This window comes from Agelaius phoeniceus, chromosome 7 (assembly GCF_051311805.1).
Source record: "Agelaius phoeniceus isolate bAgePho1 chromosome 7, bAgePho1.hap1, whole genome shotgun sequence".
NCBI classification, from domain to species: domain Eukaryota; kingdom Metazoa; phylum Chordata; class Aves; order Passeriformes; family Icteridae; genus Agelaius; species Agelaius phoeniceus.
Genome location: NC_135271.1, coordinates 45054342 through 45074156, shown reverse-complemented (window position 1 = coordinate 45074156; position 19815 = coordinate 45054342). Strand labels below are relative to the sequence as shown.

At 39.3% G+C, this 19815-nt stretch overlaps 1 protein-coding gene across 4 annotated transcripts in view; it reads right to left on the bottom strand.

Annotated features, from left to right (window-relative positions):
• THSD7B (thrombospondin type 1 domain containing 7B) overlaps positions 1-19815 on the bottom strand; it is a 300207-nt gene that overhangs the window by 63054 nt on the left and 217338 nt on the right. For all 4 annotated transcript variants that reach the window (XM_077181738.1, XM_054636437.2, XM_077181740.1 and 1 more), the window contains exon 16: positions 13117-13295. In XM_077181738.1, coding sequence (XP_077037853.1) covers positions 13117-13295 — 179 coding nt within the window. The remainder of the gene's footprint in view (positions 1-13116; positions 13296-19815) is intronic.

The following is a 19815-nucleotide window of genomic DNA, read 5'->3' as shown; positions in this document are numbered from 1 at the left end:
TGATCACACATTAATTTTCCTGCAAACCTTCAATTACACAAGTGAACCAATAGACAATTATCCTAATGAAACCTCGAATTAAAGGCAAATTAAATTCAAGACCACTGAGAAAGTGATCTTTGATTGCAAGTAGGTAATGAATTGGGTTTTGTCTTTAGCAGCTCTTAATAGGTTTTCTGGGGTACCAAAGAAAAGATAAATTAGCTTAAGCAATGACTCATGTAAAGCTACTAAGATAAACACTCATCTTTAACAGTTTGTTACAAAATATAATTTAAAAAACCCACATTGAACCAACATATTTGCTCTTAGTAACTGTCTTTAGATGAAAAATGCTTATTTTTTTTCCAATCCAAGCTGTTTGCAACAGCTTCAATTTTGGAACCAAGCAAGGCTGTGTGGAATTATCACAAAAGTGGCCCATTTTGGTTTCCAAGCAAGCCATTAGGACATCTAATAAATTGAATTTAATGGAAATAGGAAAAGGCCTATTATTTAAGGGAAGAATTTACCTCCCTATTATTTAAGAGAAGAATTTACCTCCCAGCAAATTAGGAAGGATGTGTTAAATTCCATTATTTAGTTACCCTTATACACATCAAACATAATAACAAGACCAGCAGCAGTTTCATATAGTAAAACTGAAAAGTGGGAGTATTCCCTAAACAAAATCTATTTCTACACTGCAAGTAACACAATAGAGGTAAAAACAACTGAAAAGAACCAAGTCTTTTTCCCCCAAAGCACAATGGAGGGAAAGAACTCTAACAGCAGGAATTTAAACTAAGGAAACAGAAAGCGCAGACCTCTGACAATCCTTTTATTTTACTTTAAATATAATTACATTATCTCAGGTTTTTCTGGCCTCACCTGGCTCTGCTGTAATCAATTTTTGGGAAGAATACTCCTTTCCCTTGGATGTTTGCAATACAATCCTGAAAGCATCTCATATTTGTGTGACTCTGAGACATGCTCCAAACATTTGGTTTTTTCCCATTTGCAACACATGAACCCTTTTTTAAAAAAAACAAATGTTCCTCATTTCACCATTTAAATGATACTCCAACAGTGTTCCAAATACTATTGGACACATTTCAGGGAACCATGTGGAGACTGATTGTTTCTTTCATTATTAACTCCATTGATAAACATTAGCTCATGCCAAAAAAATTATCTTTTGGTTGTTTAAATCAAATGTCATCTGTTGCCCATTCTGCAGATTGGATCACAATCCAGCAAAGACATGGAAATTCCTGGTACATGAAATGATTGACTATTCTATAGGGAGGCCACATTTTAGGGCTTTACATCTAACTTGGATCCAAGGTCTCACCTTCACTGAATAGACCAGAAAAAGGGAAATATTGTTTAAATTAATACTGCTTTATAAAAAAATGCCGAGCCAATTCCAGGTGTCTTAAAAGTTAATTGAAATTTGCCTTTATTTAATTAAAGGATGAGAGTTGGGCCGGACACATTTGGTTGGAACAGCACAGTAGTTAAAAAAACACCGGGTGGAAAACAGGACATAAAGCTGGTGTTTGCATCTGCTGCCACACCAAATGCCAGGGATTTCTGGGAATGTTCCAGGAGTGAGGAGCTGCCACAAAGTGCCAGCACACCCAGCAGGCACATGGAGCAGCTGGAGCACACGTCCCACCACCCACCAAGAGCTGATCACTGGTTTGGGCACACATGGGGAGTACAAACGGAGGTGGAAAATGAGCCATGCAGAGCCTGGATCCACACTCAAAGTCCTCACAGTTGGTTTTCAAACACAGCCTTTTGGTACAGGATGCTGTGGGAAGAATTGCTCCCTGATGCTGCTCTGAAGGGAGAGGGAAGTAACTCCCTTAACATCATTAAAAGAAAAGTGTCTCATCCTCAGTTTTAAACCAACTCCTGTCAGGCAGTGATTATTCTTGAGATTTAATCACAAATTAATTTTCATTCAGGTGCATAGAATCAGCATCACTAGACTAAGAGAAATTCCTAGAATAAATGTTTTACTCCAAAACAAATAAATATTTTAGTGTTATCAGAAGGACTTCAGAAATCATCTCTTCCCTTCATTTGCCAAGCTCCCAGATACCCTGATATGCTACATTATTATGACAGGGTGAAAACACAGAAGTAAGGTTAAAAAGATATTTATTCTAACTCTAGCTGGGAATAATTTCTGAGGTTAGCATGCAGATATGACCCAAATACAACTTGTACTTTGAATTTTCTGTGTGATAAGTAACTAGGCTGAAATGCTGCTGTTTGCATACAACTCCTGTGAGGATTCTTATTATGCAAAAGCCAAGACGTGAGAACGCTGATGAAAATCTGCGAGTCATTTATCAAACACTGACCTGAAATGAATATTAAGAAAAACCTCTTTTATATGCAAATGTTTAATCCAACTGAGTTTAATCATGACTTTCCTTTCTCAGGCCCAATGAGTTGTGCATGTTCTGTGCACTGTAAGATACAATCTTACACATCTCACTCTCAAAAAAGCCTGTTGTTTTGTCAATGGTTGCTCTGGGAACATGCAGAATAGAAAATTAATCTTTTCTCACTGTTTTACTCACCTGTGAGACTCTCCATAAAGCCTGTTTTGTCTGCCCACCTGCTGATCACTGGAGTAGTATCTCCTTTGAAAGGACCAAGTACTCCTATTTTCTCAACAAGACAAACTCAAAGCATAATTGATTTCTCCAATGGATTTTCTAGTGAATATCTGTTACTACTCCAGTTGCTAAAGTACTCACTGGTTTGTGTTCCAACAATCACAGATCTGTTTATTTATTGCCCAACTTCACAACCAAGCTACAAACTGGGGAAAAGCAACATGAAAAAAACATTGGTGCCCCCAGAATCTGAAATGCTGGCTGCAAAGTGGCAGAAAGAAAAACTTATGTTCCACATGGCCACTTGAGAGTACACAGAATTGAAATAAAAAAAAAAGACTGGCTTTATTTTAAGAAATGTTGAAAAGCTGCACATCGATAAAGAGCCATATGATGGACACGGTGACCACTAAGCATTCCCAATAAAATCAAAACCAGCTGAGGGAATGTCCAGTCCTGAGGATTGTCCAAGCATTGCAGCTGCAGGACCTGGAAGCATGGACTGAGCAGCAAAGATCTTCTAATATTGAAGGAAAAACATGAGCTCCATGTACTAAATAGATCACTGCATAACAGCATCAACAAACAGACACCAATTCTCTTCACCACTTAAATAGATATACAATAAGACACTACAAAAGTAGCATATGACTAGATCTTCATTCCTTTTCAAAGTCTTGCTTAGAAGAGGCTGCTAAACCTTTTCCATCTTATTCTTTTTGCTCAGACAAGAATGAAATATCTTTATGCCTGGCAGTTAATTAGAAAGTTATGAACCTCATAATATCACTTAGAGAAGGAAAAATTCTCACTTTTACTTAGTGGAGTAATAATTTAAAATTCAAAGTAATAATTTAAATCTAACTTATAAGAGCATAAAGGACATTTAAACCTAACAGATATTGGAATTTGAATGCAGACTGGCCAGCAAAGCTGACAGATATTATTTGGTTTGGCATTTCAAATGGCCAAAGTTCATTCTAACTTATATTTGTCCAGTTCTCAAAGTGCTAAAGAATAGCCTGGATAAAAATTCTCCTGACTACCCAAAAGATGCCTACAGTTTTTATCTAATGTGATATACAACATTTTCTACCTGATTTTATAGAAAACCACTTTAATGGTTTTTATTAATGATTCTAAAATACTATTTCAAAGAAAAGGGTTTAAAACAAAACAAATTGAGGAACAAATTTTTTTGTTTAAGAAACAATGAAGCCTGTTCAGTGACGCCACTGTAATTACACATGAAGGTATGTAGGAAAAAACTTAAAAGTGAGGTTAAGAGCAGTGGAGAGTTTGGTTACATCTCACAAGGAGGAGAGGGGGGCTCCTGCTCTCTAACAGCACTCACAGCTGGGACTCAGGGAAGGCTCTTCCCATCCATCCCACCAGAAGTCACACAGATCACAAACAAAACCAGAGCCAAGCTGAGCTAACCAACAGAGGGCAGCTGCCTCACAGCTAACGGGAGCCCTCATTCCTGCCAAAACCCATGCCATAGTGAAATCCAAGCTGACCTCAAAACCTTCGAACTGAAAACTGTGATGCCAGGATTTCTTTGCTAGAGAAACTAGCGTGTCTTTTCAAATAATAATGATATTTGAGAAAGAGGGAGACAAGCCTACTGAAGTTTAAAGCAGATGAGTGCTCTCTCTCAAGCCAGCCACCCCTGCCATCACTACAAAAATTGAATTTTGCATAGTATTTTTATTCTTCAATAGAAATTCATATAGAGAGAAAAAAAGAGTCTGTTTTTAAATTGTATACTGGTTATAACTTTAATTACGGAAAAAACACAGCAGCAATCTATTAACAAAAAAAAAAAAATCCTCCAACAACCAAACTAAAATAAAACACTAAAACTTCTGTTTTGACAACAACATGTGGTCCAGCACTAGAACCAAATTAATCCTCCATTAAAATCTACATAACCATTTTAAGCCTGCTTTTTAAATTATTAATGTGTAGCTAACATCTGTTCATTGTGAAATCACACATGAGTTGCATCCCTTTTAAAATTAATCTGTAACTCTAAAAAACACGTAGACTACATTTGCCATCAAACTGTAATTGATGCTGGAGAAACTTTATTAAGTGCACTAATATTTAATTATCTTTGGCTCTGAGTTTGAGCTCCAAAGTCAATCTGGCACCACTATGGGCAACACCTATTAATGAATCCAAGAGCTCACAAAATGCTCCCTTCATAAAAGGATGCAAGTTTCCTGGTTGTTACAATATGGGAAACAGCTGACTCAAAAATAATATAAATTATAGACAGATTAAAAACCTTCATAACTTTTAATTAAGCAATAAATCACAACAAACTGCACAGGACTGCTGATTTATGCAATCCTCTAGTGAGAAGCAGTAAATAAAATTAGAATGGACAGAATATACATCTTATTGGAGAAGAAGAATCTATCCTTTGGTATTTCATTCATACATAAAAATCTGCTCACCTTTGGTTTTTCTAGTGGTGGCTATAGCCTGCAACACACTTATTTATAATTCAAAAATGTGTCATGATTTATAGACAATGAGGAAGGATTAGCTGAATTTGTGCAAACTCATAGTTACAACTCTCTTCCTGGTAGCTCTGCTAAAACAAGGAGTTCAGGAGGCAGGAAGAGCCCCAGACTGATGTACAGGGGAGATGTCTCAAATTTTTCCTCCCCAAACCCACCTGAATGTGACTAAAGTGTATTTCGACTTTGGTTAAAGAGCCCTTGCAAACAGGAGCCCTGACATGGGAGCTGTATTTGACAACCACTCAGAGAGCTGTAATTGGGCCTTGAAATCTGAAATCTCTGAGTGGTTTATATTCCAGCCAGCAATCTGGCAATGCTGATGATCTTGATGCTGTCACTTAAAGAAGATGCAAAATTCATGTATTCAGCTTGCGGTTCAAGTGCTCACATTTAGCTGACGGCAAAACCGGCACAATCCTTCCAGGCATGTGGGGGGACATCAAGAGGAGGACAGAAGGTCATCTGCACTTTTATTCTGCTGTCTTGGAGGAAGAAACCAATTAAACAACATAAAAAGAAAATGAAGTCCATTTCTGAATCTATCAATCAGCTACAGAGCATAAAACAAAGCAAACCCAACAAACCATTTGGTTATAATTTCTGAGCAATGGCCACAAGAAATGTCTGCAGCAGAAAAAATATTAACACTTGTTAAGTATTAATCAATGAGAACTGCTCTAGACAGAGCAACAGAGACAGAACAATATTAAATACTTTAAAAGAGGCAAGACCAAGGTTATTTTAATGACCATCATGCAAGAGGCTCCTGAGAGTTCCTGGCTGCTCAGGAGCTCTGACAGATGAATTCACACAGCATACATCTTCATGTCCCTTCTCCCTCTCTGAGCAGTAACTTCATTTCCAATTATTCTTTCTTATTCATAAAGGAGAGTCAGAAAAATAGAAATTTTCTGCTCTGAATGCTCGGGATATATTCACAGCATGCAGGTGAGTCAGACCATGTTTAACAAACTCCTGATCCTCCCAGGAATAAAGCCATCCACTGGAACGGGGTCAGCTTTAAACTGGGGACACACCGAATCTGCTAGAAATTTATGAGAAAATTCAGGCCATCTGAAGACACTGCTGCCCACTAACAAAATGATAGAAGTGACCAAAATCTGCATTAACAACCAACAGCCTCACACTGGTTTCTGATGGTAGTAGATGCTAAATCAGGCCAACACCAGCACCTCATTTACCAACTCAGCCCCACCTCTGCTCCTGCTGGATGCTCTGCTCCGTGATTCAGATTTACACAGCAGCTCCCTGCACCGGACAGATCCAGGCTGCCTCCTGCTCAACACACTCCTGTCCAACATCTTGTTGCATTCACACTTGAAAAAGTTTTGAAGTTTTTATGTGGCATGTTCTTAGAACTATAAACTGCTGTAATGAATTTCATGACTTGGCGTAGAATCTATCACAAAAGAAATTTCCACATTTGTGTCTTGTGCTGTAGCAAACAATTTTTTGCAATCAACGAGATCATATTTTGGGAATTAATTTTTGAAAGAGTTATGAAAGAGAGCAAATAAAAGGAAAACATGTCAGAATCTTCATTTAACTTGCCAAAAGTGTAATTTACTCTCTCTGAAGTAATTGACTCTCTCAGAAGATTAAATCATGTGTGATAAAATGCAAGCTGACAAATAACTGTTTCTCACATCTTTTACCATATGAAAAGGTGAAGATGTACCAACATTTTTTATTCTGAATGTTCTTGTGTTTGTTCTAATTAGAACAGAAGCTATGTCCTCACTTTCACTGTTATGCAGCATCTCCCCTTCCTTAACGATTGCAAACCTAAAACTGAGAACAAATTGCAAAACTTTGTAGAAAAGAAATAAAAAAACTTCCTAAAATGAGGAAGGAGAAAAAAAAAAAACAAACCAAGATTAAAACTGCTGCCATGGAATAACCAAGGCATCAATCCTTCTTGTTCTCCTGCTCCTAAGACAAAGACAAGCAAGAGTAAGTTCAGTCTCAGTGTTAGATGCTGTCACGCTGATTTATGGCACACGCTGTTTGCAGGTCCTCCAACATGACATATTGTCCACAAGAGATTCAGCACAAACCACACTCCTTTCCTTAAAATAAAAAAAAAAAAGTATTGCCTAAACCAATTGAACTTCAGTTCCTTAGGAGAAATGCTAATACTTTCTTCACTGGGCCACCCAGCTTTCTGTGGCTGATTTCCAATTTAATTCCATCTTCTCTGCAAGAAACCAACAGGACAGAGCACTTTAGGTATAATTCCTGTCTTTTCCTGTACTTTGCAAAAAGCTATCACATTGAACAATAAATATTCCTTTCCACAACAAATGTAGGAACTCTATTTGAATCAGAAATAATGATGTTCCATTCCTATTTCCAGAGATTCAAACACCTAAATTTCATTTAAACCAAACGTTCATGCTTGGTATATATCTCATTAAAAACTTGGTAGGGGCTGTAGTAGGCAGAAAAAATGTAGCTTAATTAATTAGCACAAGGCTTTTAATTTTTTGTATTTGAAAGTAATGCCAGGAAGGAGATTGACATTGTAACATATTTAACTTCACAAAGTGCAAATGTTCTCTCACAATTACAGAAAGCAGCATTACACCATACATCAAGTTGCTTTTTTATTAAAGGGAAGTTTAAAGAAGCTATCTAGGAAAAAAAAAGCCAAGGGAAAAATACTTTTGAGGGAGTTGTTAAACAGCTCAATTTCTGAAGCTAAAGCTTTTTATGAGTGGCAATTGTGAAAATATGTTTATATGACTCTTTACTCAACAGAAAACCTGCAGGAGGAATGAAAATCAGGTGTGGATAGCTATTGAAGGTGAATATAAAATTAATACATGCTGAGAATTAGAGTAGACACTACAGGGTTATTCTCCTGGAGGAGAACATGGGACTGGTCTGATTTCCCAAGGAAGTGAAGCAACACCTACCCACATGGAAACTCACTTCAGGAGGTGAGATACTGCTCAGGCTGCTCAGATTTGGCTCCTACTTCTGCTCATTTAACAAACTAAACTGCAGTTTAGTACCAAAACTTCCAGTCACAGCAAGAAAAGTGTAAAGGAAAACAGGAGGTTCTTGCTATTTTTTGACACTGAAAACTCTCCCACATTAGTGCAGCAGGCAAAAAAACATGTCATTTTTATGATACTGTAAAATTGCACTAGAATCAAAGGACAGATATGTTTTATGCTGTAATTCCTTCCTTTAAGGCAGAATGGGAGGAAATCAGATCTTCTGAAGGTAAAACAGAGATTAAGAATAAGACTTTTTTTTCCTCAGAAGTTTAGTTGCACTTAAAGCAAATGAGTGCTGATAGAGCCAGATAAAAATGCAAGACAGATGATTTCCCACATGGCATGGGAAGGGATCTGACATAGCTGATGGACTGATACAGGCTCAGGAATGAACTACTGGCACCTGAAATCCATGAGAGGAAGAGACTCTGAGTGCCTCAAAAAGTTCAGTGACTTTTCTGAAAATTAGAAATCTGTATTATAAAAGAAGTGACTTGAGCAGGAGCTATTTATAGTTAGTACATTAATAATGATATTCTTGAAGGCCAATTCCTAATACTGGAAGGAGAAGGTTATACATGCAACTCACCAGCCAGGGAGTAGATGGGAGCTAATTCAGTGACAGCAATGAAAGATGCTCAGTTCAAACTTAGCTTTTAATACAAGAGTCTAAAAGTTTTGAAAATGCTGAAAATAACTGTTTTCTCAGAAGTGTAAGTGGACCTAAAGCAGCTACTTTGTATGAAAAAATTCCAGAAATTCATACATCTTTACAACTGAGAGGTCAGGTCTGTAAGCTTACCACCATGCTCCTTTTCTCTTTCCTTGAACTCCTCTATGCAATTTCAGGAGCAGTACTTGCAATTCTAATGTGTAAAGTGTCTGTATTTCTCATATTCTACAGTGAACACCAGAAAATGTCATTAAGAATAAAATATTCATTTTAATGAAAGCAGTAAGTTTACATTCTAAATACACTACATTTTTCTCCTGCTATGCCTGCCATTACAAATACTCCCAATCCTTTAAAAACGTTTGCTTAAATATATACAGCATAAATAGAGGGGATAAACTACTTGCTATGATATTTGTCCTTTAGCAGTATTGGCTAAGGGAGAGAGGGGGAGGAAGGAGAAGGAGGGAAAACCTTGACAAGAATATGTATAAGGGCAATCAATAAAAAAATAATCCTTGGAATTCATGAGTCTTGAAAATAAGATGCATTTTCTCACAGTAATCCTAAAAACCTATAAAAGAATATTCAAGCAATAAACCCCCCTTAACTCATATTTAACCTTTCATCATGTAGAACTACATATTAAATAGCAACTGCATGCTGTGTAAGTGCATTCAGAGAAGAGCAGGGATGGAAAAATGTAAATGCTACACCTCTTTTAACATGCACAGCACAGCCAAGAACATCTGCCAGCTGACCCCCTAATCCAATCGGCTGTTCAGAAGCAATCACATCCTCAGATAAGAGCTGCACAGCCCCTACATGCAAAGCCCATTTTCTTTAAGAGATGGAGCAAAATGTAGTTAGCCAGCTCTTCAACCATTTGCAAACAGAGGTAAAAGGTAAAAGTAATTCTGCATATTACACGGAGCTGTGTTAAAATACTGTCATCTCTTCCCCCAAATACTGTAATTTATCCTTTTATTTCACAGGGCAGAAACACAGACAGAGTTTAAGGCTAAAGGGACCACATCAAATCAAGTGATTTTATCAGAATACCATGAGCATTCAGCCCATGCAAATGTTTGGCACCTCTATTAGAAAATAGCTTGGAATAAAATCTTGAGGGGTTCAACCTCGTCCATTGCCTACAATGAGAACAATAAATACAAAAAAGCTGAATTAATTCTCCTAACTCTGAGTTTACGTCTCACATCTCTTGCAAAAAGAGTGGGCTGCTTGAGAGGCTCTACAGGCAGATGAACAAAAGGATGGCTTCAAGATACTCCAGAAGACTCAAACTCTCTGTGGAATAAAGAGCACAAACTCCACAGAGTATCATGCAGTAGTGGAACATGCCATTATTTCTGTATAAAATCAAATTTCTCCTAAAATATTCTATCCTTAATACACAAGCAAGCTGCAGTACCATGACTGGACAGACTCTTGGGGGACAGCCTTTTACAACACAGCTTATGTGACTCAAATAACTACTTATATTCACAAAATAGATTTCTTTGATCATGCAAACTGTCCCTCTGTCCAAAGCAGTAGCTTTACTAAATATCTGTACTGGCAGAGTTCCAGACATGGTGGGAAATGGTAAGAAAGAATTGCTAGAATAGTATTTCAAGTAACACTACAGTTAGATTCATGTCCAATATCTGAAAAGCACTGAAGAAAAGGATATACAGGGGCTTGCCAAAAAGCCTAGACAGCACCCTGCACAAAAAGAGGTGAAAATATTATCTGGCTTAAGAAAAAGACACAAAACGACTGAGGGATTTAATTATAAGACAGTGGAAAAATGGAGAATTCTCCAAAGTAATTGATTAAGCAATAACAAGACCCAACTTTAGAAGCAATAATCAAAAGCAAAATAATTAAAGATACTGGAGAAAATAAAATGGAAATCATAAGTGAAATCTACTAGCACCTGGAGGAATTCATTATTTGTTCTAAGTTATGTAAAATCTTATCAAATGCATAAAACAGCACACAGCAGCCACTGGAAAGTAAAACTCAGCACAAGGGTGCTATACTGCTTTACTGCTGTATAATTTATATATATATATATATAGACATAGTTTATATGGTTTTCCCCTATCTGATACCAAACAAAAGCCAGCATTTACTGCAGGTATTTAATCCAGATTATACAAAATAATTAGGATGTCACATTTTTATATATAATGAATCTGTAGAGCTTTGCTCTAGGATTTAAAAGCTGCCCAGAGCAGAGGGAACAGCAGCAGACAATCTGCCTGAGAGTGGATTAATGGTATGTGTCCAGCTTAGCTCAGCAGCAGAGCCATCAGCTCATTTACTTCACCATCTGGGTAGGCAACTTGTGCATCCTGCAACGTGCCCAGGGACCTCAGTGTGTTAAATCTGGGCTGGAAGTCCAAGCCCAGGGGATGCAGAGCAAAACTCCTTCTGAAGCTCACAAAGTATTGAGAAGCATTCAGGAAGGCAATGAACAGAATCACAGGCAAAACATGTGCATTTGTGTGCATATATACACTTTTCTCATTAGCACAATCATTTCTTCTTACCCTAAAAGTTCTGAAATATATAGACTTGCACTCAATCCTTTAAATCTGAATTGCAAGAAGATAAACCATTTGTGTGCCAAATCGGTTAGAAATAGCTTCTGTTTTATCAACTCACAAGGAAAGAAACAAAAACTTCAAAAAGCAACTAACCTTGAAAAGAACGCCTTGATAAACAAGAAGCCACAAACCTAAACAAACAAATCTGAACACATATTCTACATTATTTGTACTACAGCCTGCAACAGAAAGCCTCTAATGAATTCAGTGAGTTTTAGATCATGACATGTGCTCCTGGTAAACAGGCAAAAAGCACCAACCACGTTTATATTAATACCAGCCGTGGCACTTTGCAAGCACTGTGCACCAATAAACTGTACAAAGACATAACTTCCAACTTTGAACAATTTCTTTCCTTTAATATCCTCTGAAAGGCTTTTGAAACTGGCAACTCTAATGTGTGTGGGAATAAGCAACACATGATGGCAATAAGTTTGCTATTAATGGAAGGAGTCTGCTGTGTCTGTGGGTAACAAACCCCAGTATCTTTTCATTACAAAGGAGCTTATTGTTACCTTATCACTTACTGTGGGATTTCACTTTGCCTCTCTGGTGATCTGTCTGATCTATTAAGAAGAGCACTGAGCTATGGACAACATACACTTTATAGCAGTTTTATATTTCTGTAGTCCCTGCTGCTTCTGTTAGCCTACTTCCAATGAATTTCAAAATAGAAATAGAAATAAGGAAAAAGAAGAAGGAAAAAAAAATCCAGGGAGTATTTACAAAGTTTCTCACAGGAAAATAAAATTAACTGTTAGGAAAATGAGGCAAGTTCATACTCAGGAGCTGGAAGTGGTGCTGCATTCCAGGACATGACTGCTGCAGCAATAGTTGTGCAGAAAAACAACTGAATCCACCATCTCTAGCACCTACCAAATAAATCTTTGTATGATACCACTGAAGTACTTCTACATATATATATATATTCAAATTCTTCATAACATATATATGGAGTTCCTTCAGCATGACTGTTTCTGTCCTATTAATTAATTTTCATGGCTGAATCTGAAACATAGGGCAGACAAAACTAAACAGTACTTCATCAGTGTTAATTAGTGCTAGAGAATTAATCAGCAAACGTAGGAAATCACTATGCACTTTTCAGAAATGCATACAGCATTAAGTAGCATTTAAATAGATGCTGATCTTCCTTTAAGAGTAGTAATTTAAAGATTATTTTCCTCTGATGGGATACTTCAATATTGAATATACAGAGATTAATGTTCAAGGGAACCTGTGCTGTGTTGAAGGGAAATGTTGCTAAAAATAGCAATTTTTATTTAACAAACGTTTCTACAGCAACCAGAGTCTCAGAAAGAATGAAAAAGTTTTGAAAATATCCATGACATCTGAGTTCTCTGATGTCTACACACTGTCCAGGTGGGATTATTACTCCAGGGCTTCCTGTGTTCTGGGAGATAACAATTTCTTCATATAAAAAATATGGTGCTTCAGGTCAAATTCCGCTGATATGTGAGCATTTCTCCCTCAGTCCTCAAGAAGGTCAAGGATTGCCTACAAAAGGTGACCCAAGGTGTGGTGCCAGAGATAACTCCTATCTTTACCTTCTTCACCAGCACAGGAACTCTGGATCCTGACTCAGAACACAGCACAGAGAGCTCTGTTGGCTATCAGAACGTGGCTCACCTGATTCTTGAGGTCCAGCTTGGGGCAGGGACGACCTCCATTGTAGGGCTTCTCCTTGAGCCACTTGGATCGGACTCTCACCCCCGGTCCACAGGAGGAGCTGCAAGGAGACCAACTGGACCAATCGCTTAATCTGCAATCAAACGGGCACGGGACCGTGCAAGGCTCTTCAATGTAACCTAAACCAAAGATTTAAGACAGGTTTTAATCACTGCAACTGACCAACTCCCATCCTCTGATGCAACCTGTGCAACCAACACAAAACAAGAACTTCTTAAGGAGAAGGCATTTGGCAGACTGACACCACCATCCAACGCGAGGTTATGGTGTTATTTGTGAAGAACAGCAGTGACTAAAAATAATTTCTACTTGGTTTAGTCCAAAGAAGGCAGTGATAAAAAGGAATTATGTAAAGGACACACACTGGCAAAAGTACCTGTTGTGAAGCTGGTGGTCACCAATATGTGGTAATTACCTTCCTTATTAGACTGTGGCCATCCATGACAAATTCTGGAGAATTAAGTGTACAGCTCTGTTGTGTACTCCTTCTCCATTACACTGGCCATCTCCAGAGCTGGCACAGGCAGAAGACAGACACAGGCTCTCTCCCCAGCAGAGAGAACCACAGGATGAGGGAGGCAACAGAGCTTTTCTCTTGGCAGCTCCCATCAGATGTGTGAGGGACCTGCCTGCCAGCTGGAACAGTATGGGATTTATTCTTAGGGGAAGCAGATGAAACCTGCTTCCCACACCTCACAAGTTCTCTTTGTACCTCTTTCCAAATGCTTTGCTTTTTATAGGTTTCAAAAATGGCATTTTAAAGCTTTACTTTCACCTTAAGCTGGTTTGACATGAAAGTCCTTACAAGATCATCATCTCTTACAATCACAACACCAGACATGTGCAGGACCAGCACCTCATGAATTAAAATCCAACAGGCTCCTCCAAAAAGGCACAACCCCACAGCTGTTTTATGAGCTGGCATATGGGAAGAGAGACTTTGCAGAGCCCAGCAGTGGCTGTGGAGCTCTTGGTGTGCAGAACAGCAGTAGAGGGTGGCCAAGCCCTGAGGATCTCCAGGGAATTAGTGGCACCAGTCCTGGGTTGGCAGTGTGGAATAATTCCTGCACCTTCCTACTTACCATGCTGCATTCATTCTCCCCCGGTTCCTATTATCTGCTTGTCATGTCTGTATGTATTATTTTAATTTAAACAAAAAAGAGATTTCATGTTAGATCATGAAAGCCAGTGGCTGCTCATATCAGCCTTTATTAGAGGCAGCTTCATCCCTCTGACAGCTCTGGCAATGATGGTTATAGAAATAACTGAACTTCATCCCTACCACTGTTCTGATGTTTCTCATTTTTATGCCCTTTATTTCTGTTTGGTTTGCATCACGCGAACACTCCCTCTTGATTCCTCACCTACAGAATACCAAATTAACTCATTTTGTGACTCTTTTAGGAAGGGTTTCCCCCATCTACCCAGGTGACAATCGCTGCAGCATGGAGGGGAAAAAACCACCAAAACAACAAAACTCAAACCAGAAGCAGCTGCTGTCCAAAATCCCCAGACAACAACCCCAGACAACCATGGACACCAAGGCTGAGGCACAGAGATTCATCTGGTTGGATTTACTGGCTGAACCATGCCCAAGCCTGCTGCTCACTCTGAACCAGAACTATGTCACAGCCTGGGAATCAACCCACAGCAGCAACTCGCTGCCTCCCTCCTGCTCTTCACTCTGAAGTCAGTATCAAGAAAGGTTTCAAGCTTATTTAGGCATCCATCCGCTGGAAAATATCTTCCTTCTAGAGGTACAAGAAATACTGATGTTGCTTTTGTAAACAGTGCCTTAAAAAACGGCAGCAGCAACAGCTCCTTCAGCTCAGTGCTGCTCTATTTCTCCTCTCCTGATTCCCTGTGATGGTGCTGTTCCTGTTTCTTTACGGCGGCCACCCCGCAGCCTGACAGCTGCAATCATTTCCCCCCCTAACTCACGCTGTAACTCTTCCCCAGTGCTGCAGACCTGTGCCCATACAGACTGCTCTGGTTGTCTTTGCTGCCTCTGATCTCTCTCTGCTGTGGTGCCTCTTCATTTGCAGCTCCAAAGCCACTGGGATTGGGTATCTTAATTATTTCTGACTGAATCCATTCCAGTGATATTGGAATGTTTGAGATATTTCAACTTTGTGTGCTTTGTATGCTCACCTCAGTGAGATGACATCCATGCACACACACACACACAAATATTTCTAAAACAGACTCACTTTTTTCCCCCAAATAAAACTCTCAAATAACCCACTGATATTCTGTTCCACCTGCTTAGGTTGCCACTCAAAGCAATTCATAATACATTATGATAAGTAAAAGAAATTTTCTCATGATAGATTTATGAGAAGCATTTCTTAGGCAGTTCTCTAAAGAGTTCTGTTCCACCCCTGTAAGAAATATCATCTTTCCTTGGGCTGTGTGACAGCCTGGGTAATTAACTCTCAACAGAAACAAAGAAAGTGCCTTGTTTCAAAGTAGGATTAGTCAGAGGGGTTATCAACTTATCAGAGAAGGTAAAACAGGCTAAGTCTTTAGGCAGCTCAAGATCTATGTCTATAATAAAAAGAAATATAAGAAAAAAAAAAAGAAACAGACTATAAAAAAATAAGATGAAGAAGAAGTTATAATAAACATCTTTCTTATATACAAGAAAGAAGATTTTACAATGAACATGGTAGAATACTGGCACAGGTTGCTCAGAGAACCTGTGGGTGGTCCCATCCCATCCCTGGAAGTGTTCAAGGCCAGGTTGGATGGGGCTTGGAGCAACCTGGTGGAGCTCACTGGGTTCACATGATGACCTTTAAAAGGTCCCTTCCAACAGAGACTGGTCTGTGAAGACTGAAGAACCTGCTGTATTCCATCCCCAGAAGTGCTGTGAGTTCTCCCTCAGTGAACCACAGAATTTCCAAAGATATCTCATTCAAGCTCTCCTCACAGACTGCCATTACTCTTCTATCAACCACTTAGGGTTAATACTACACTAAGGTGTTCATTCATAGAGCAAAGATTTCATTCAACCAAAATTTTCTCCAAAAATGCTCCCGTGATGTGCACTCTCTTGCTCAGACAGAGAATGCCTTTATGGCTATCTTTTTATGATGAGTAGTAAAATAACATTGTACTCAGCTCATCCATTGCCTGTGAGACCAGGATATTTTTTTTTTCTCTAGGAGCCAAGCAATAACTTGCTGTTGTCAGGGGACTTAAAAGACCCACAATAATCCTAGTTTTGGCATGCCTAGAAAACTTGTAGCTTTGGCATGATGCACAATACTAAACAAACAAAAGCCCCAAGGCCAATGTGCTATTAAAACAATCCATTAATAAAGAACTCTACATTCAAGCCACTATCCAGAGAAATAACCTTACCATAACAAAATATGAATAAAGTAAATAACATTTCTGAGCTATTGTTGCTCAGCTTGGGAGACCAACTCAAGGCTGAGTTTACACAGCTGGTTTTGTCAGTGTCATCCTTAAATTTCCTTCTCATCCATCACATCCCTCATTTTTCTCCCCTCTGTAAAACCTGGTACCAAACAGGTTGTTTCCACAGAAAAAGATGTTCTCTACTTTTCAGCCATGTTCACCCTGCTTTCCGTGTATTCTTAAGATTATTTCTTGAGGCTTCCTCTAACTTCCTTTTAAAAATGATTATTACTATCATTATTCCTCAAAATCCCTCAAAACACTGTTAAAATAAAGCTCATTTGATTCAGACAGAGCAGATGAGAACCTCTGTCCTAGTGGGGCCAACAGCAGGCTCCTGAACACCACAGAGTTGAGCTGCACACACAGATGTACAGGAGGTAATGACAAGAACACCAGGTTATTTAAGTGGGCACTTTGAAACATGCTACTGGGAATTAGCAGGGAAAATTGATTTGGTTGGCCAAATAAGCCTTTTCTACATTTAAGTGCTATTGTTTTTCTACTTTTCTGCACTGTCAATGCAGTGGGATGAGCAAATGCATTTATCTAGACTGCACAGCTCATTTTACTATGATTTATTCATTAAGAACAGTGTGTTTGTTGCTCAACAAGCCACAAATGGAGTCTCTAAAGTGTCTCTAACAAACAAAGCACCCACAGATCACACAGGATGTCCTGGGAATGCTCAGACACACAATGTGGCGGCCCTGACTCACCTCAATTCTCCTGTGCAGCCCAGAGACAAAGCAACAGCAGGTGGATAAAGTGAGGACCATGCTCTGGAGGCTGTCATGGAATCACAGAAAGTTTGGGTTGGAAGGGACCTTAAACCTCAAAGCTCATCTTGTTCTACCTCCCTGCCATGGGCAGGAACGTCTTCTGCTATCCCAGGTTGCTCCAAGCTCTGTCCAACCCGGCCCTGGACACTTCCAGGGATGGGGCATTTCCACAGCTCCTCTGGGCACCCTGTGCCAGTGTCAGGGAGGCACAAATACATGGTGCAAAAACTCCTATTGTCCCACTTTTGTTGTGCCACCCAGCAGAGCCAAGGCAAGAGCAGGGAGGCAGCTGGGTGATGGGCTGGGGGATGTCAGTGATGCCACAGGGGGCTGTGCTGGGAGGAGAAGGACATCAGTGGTTTTACAAGCAAACATCAGGGACACTTCCACCTGACTGTTGCACTTCCAAAAGATAAATTTGCTGTGGGTGCAAGGTCTGCACACAGTGTTAAACAACAGTGCCAGCAGCATTCCAAGAGGCTGGTTTAAAAGTGATGTGAAAATAAACATTTCTCCAGCAGCTTTGGAAACAGATGCACCTCTAATTGAATTGGCTTTAAACTCATTTGTATCCTCTCTAACATATTTCATGGTTTCAATTAACAAACTTCTAGCAGTTCTAGCCTTGTTAGTAAACCTTGAGGTGCTTCATAAAACTCAAGGTCATTACTGTGAGAGGGACAATTCTGTGCATCACCACAGCTGCCACTGGTAATAACACAGCTAATTTCCCTTGGAGTCTGTGGGACAGGAGAGATCACCCTTTAACAAACTAGGGAGCAGCAGAGTGGACAGTGACACAGGAGAAATGTTTCTAATTACACAGACCAAAGGTAGAGGGGGAAAAAAATTGATTCATTTTGCAATTAATATTCACATTCACTTGATTACTGACTGGGAAATATCACAAAATAACATCAGTAAATCCAAGCAGTGCTAAAAATGTAATAGCTAAAGACTTTATAAAGGAGACCTGGTGGACCACAGCATTTGGTGGGCCAAATTCTGCTGAGCTGAAGCTCTGGGATCTCCTGCAAGGCAAACCTCTTGCTTCACCTCAGGTTAAAACTCAGCATGGAGTACAGACTGCAGCTCAGAGACTTAACTCCACCAGCTGATCATAGTTCTGTGGCTGAGGCTTTCCCAATGTGCCAAGAATAAGGCAGCCACTGGCCATGGGCCACGTGGCACAAACAAAAGCTCCAGAAGCTTGTGAGCTGCAAGAGGAGCACCTCGTCCCAAATAATCCCTGCTCAAAACCTAAATCCTGCTTCAAGGCAGAAAATTATTAACTGAAGGGAACTAAACATAGTAAGTCTGGGAGACTTAAGTTGCTAAAATCTTGAGTTGCAGCTGAAAAGGATTTAATCTTGCCACAGAACAAATGTTTAATCTTCTTTTTTTACAGTACACAAGGATTTGAGAGATTTTACACATTATTAGTTTGCGGAGAAATTTAGGAGATAATCTAATTTACATTCAGTAAATGCACAGCCAAAAAACCCAGCAAAAATAACTTCCACATCAAATATTTTGCAAGGCTCAAATAATGGACCCTTAGCTAATTTATTCCCACTTACTCCACAAAAGATGCACACGCTCACGTTATCTCCTAACAGACTGATTAGAGATTCTAAATAGACCAGAGAGGACTTGTAAAGAAGGCTGGTAAGTTTAACTCAACATTATTGTTATTGAAATTCATCCAAAGGTTGGTTTTATTGCTCAATTTCACAGACTCTATAAATCCCGAGGAGGCAGTTGGGTTGATGCTGACTTGGCATTATGATTTCTAATTTCTTTTGATTCTGCATTACAGTTTTCTTCCTTAAAGAACTTCCAAGCATACACTTGGCATTAGATACAAGCCCTGGTAGTTGATATATTTAATCTTTTAACTCAATAAGGAAATCTTCATCAATTAGCACTTTCCTTGTAACAGATTGCAGAACAAGCTGAGAACTCTTCCGGAGAAGGAGCCTCGTCTGCTGCCTTCTGAGTGCAAATAAATAGAGCAAATAAATAGGACTGCACAGTGTACATTCATCTCACAGGGAACACATGATGCAGGAGGGCAGAAATCCACTGCACAAGTCTGCCCAGGCTCCAAAACCAACTCAGGGAATGATGCTCCCTTTTCCCAGGGCTGCCCTCCCATGGTGAAGGGCTGGCCTGGCTGCTTGGGAGCCCTGACATCTTAACAAAGTCCTTACTCAAATAAAAAACCATCCACTGGGATCAATAGCAGTTAGGGGAGTAGCTCAGCTGTGTTTTTCTGTATACTTTGCTCATCACTCTGTCACTGGGAAAATCATCTGTTTTCTTCAAATAAAACAGAGTAGCTTTTTTTTTTTTCCTCCTTAGCAGTGTTGGAATCCTCAATACATCAGGAAAAAGACTCAGACGACTGTATTATTATGGATTGTTTACC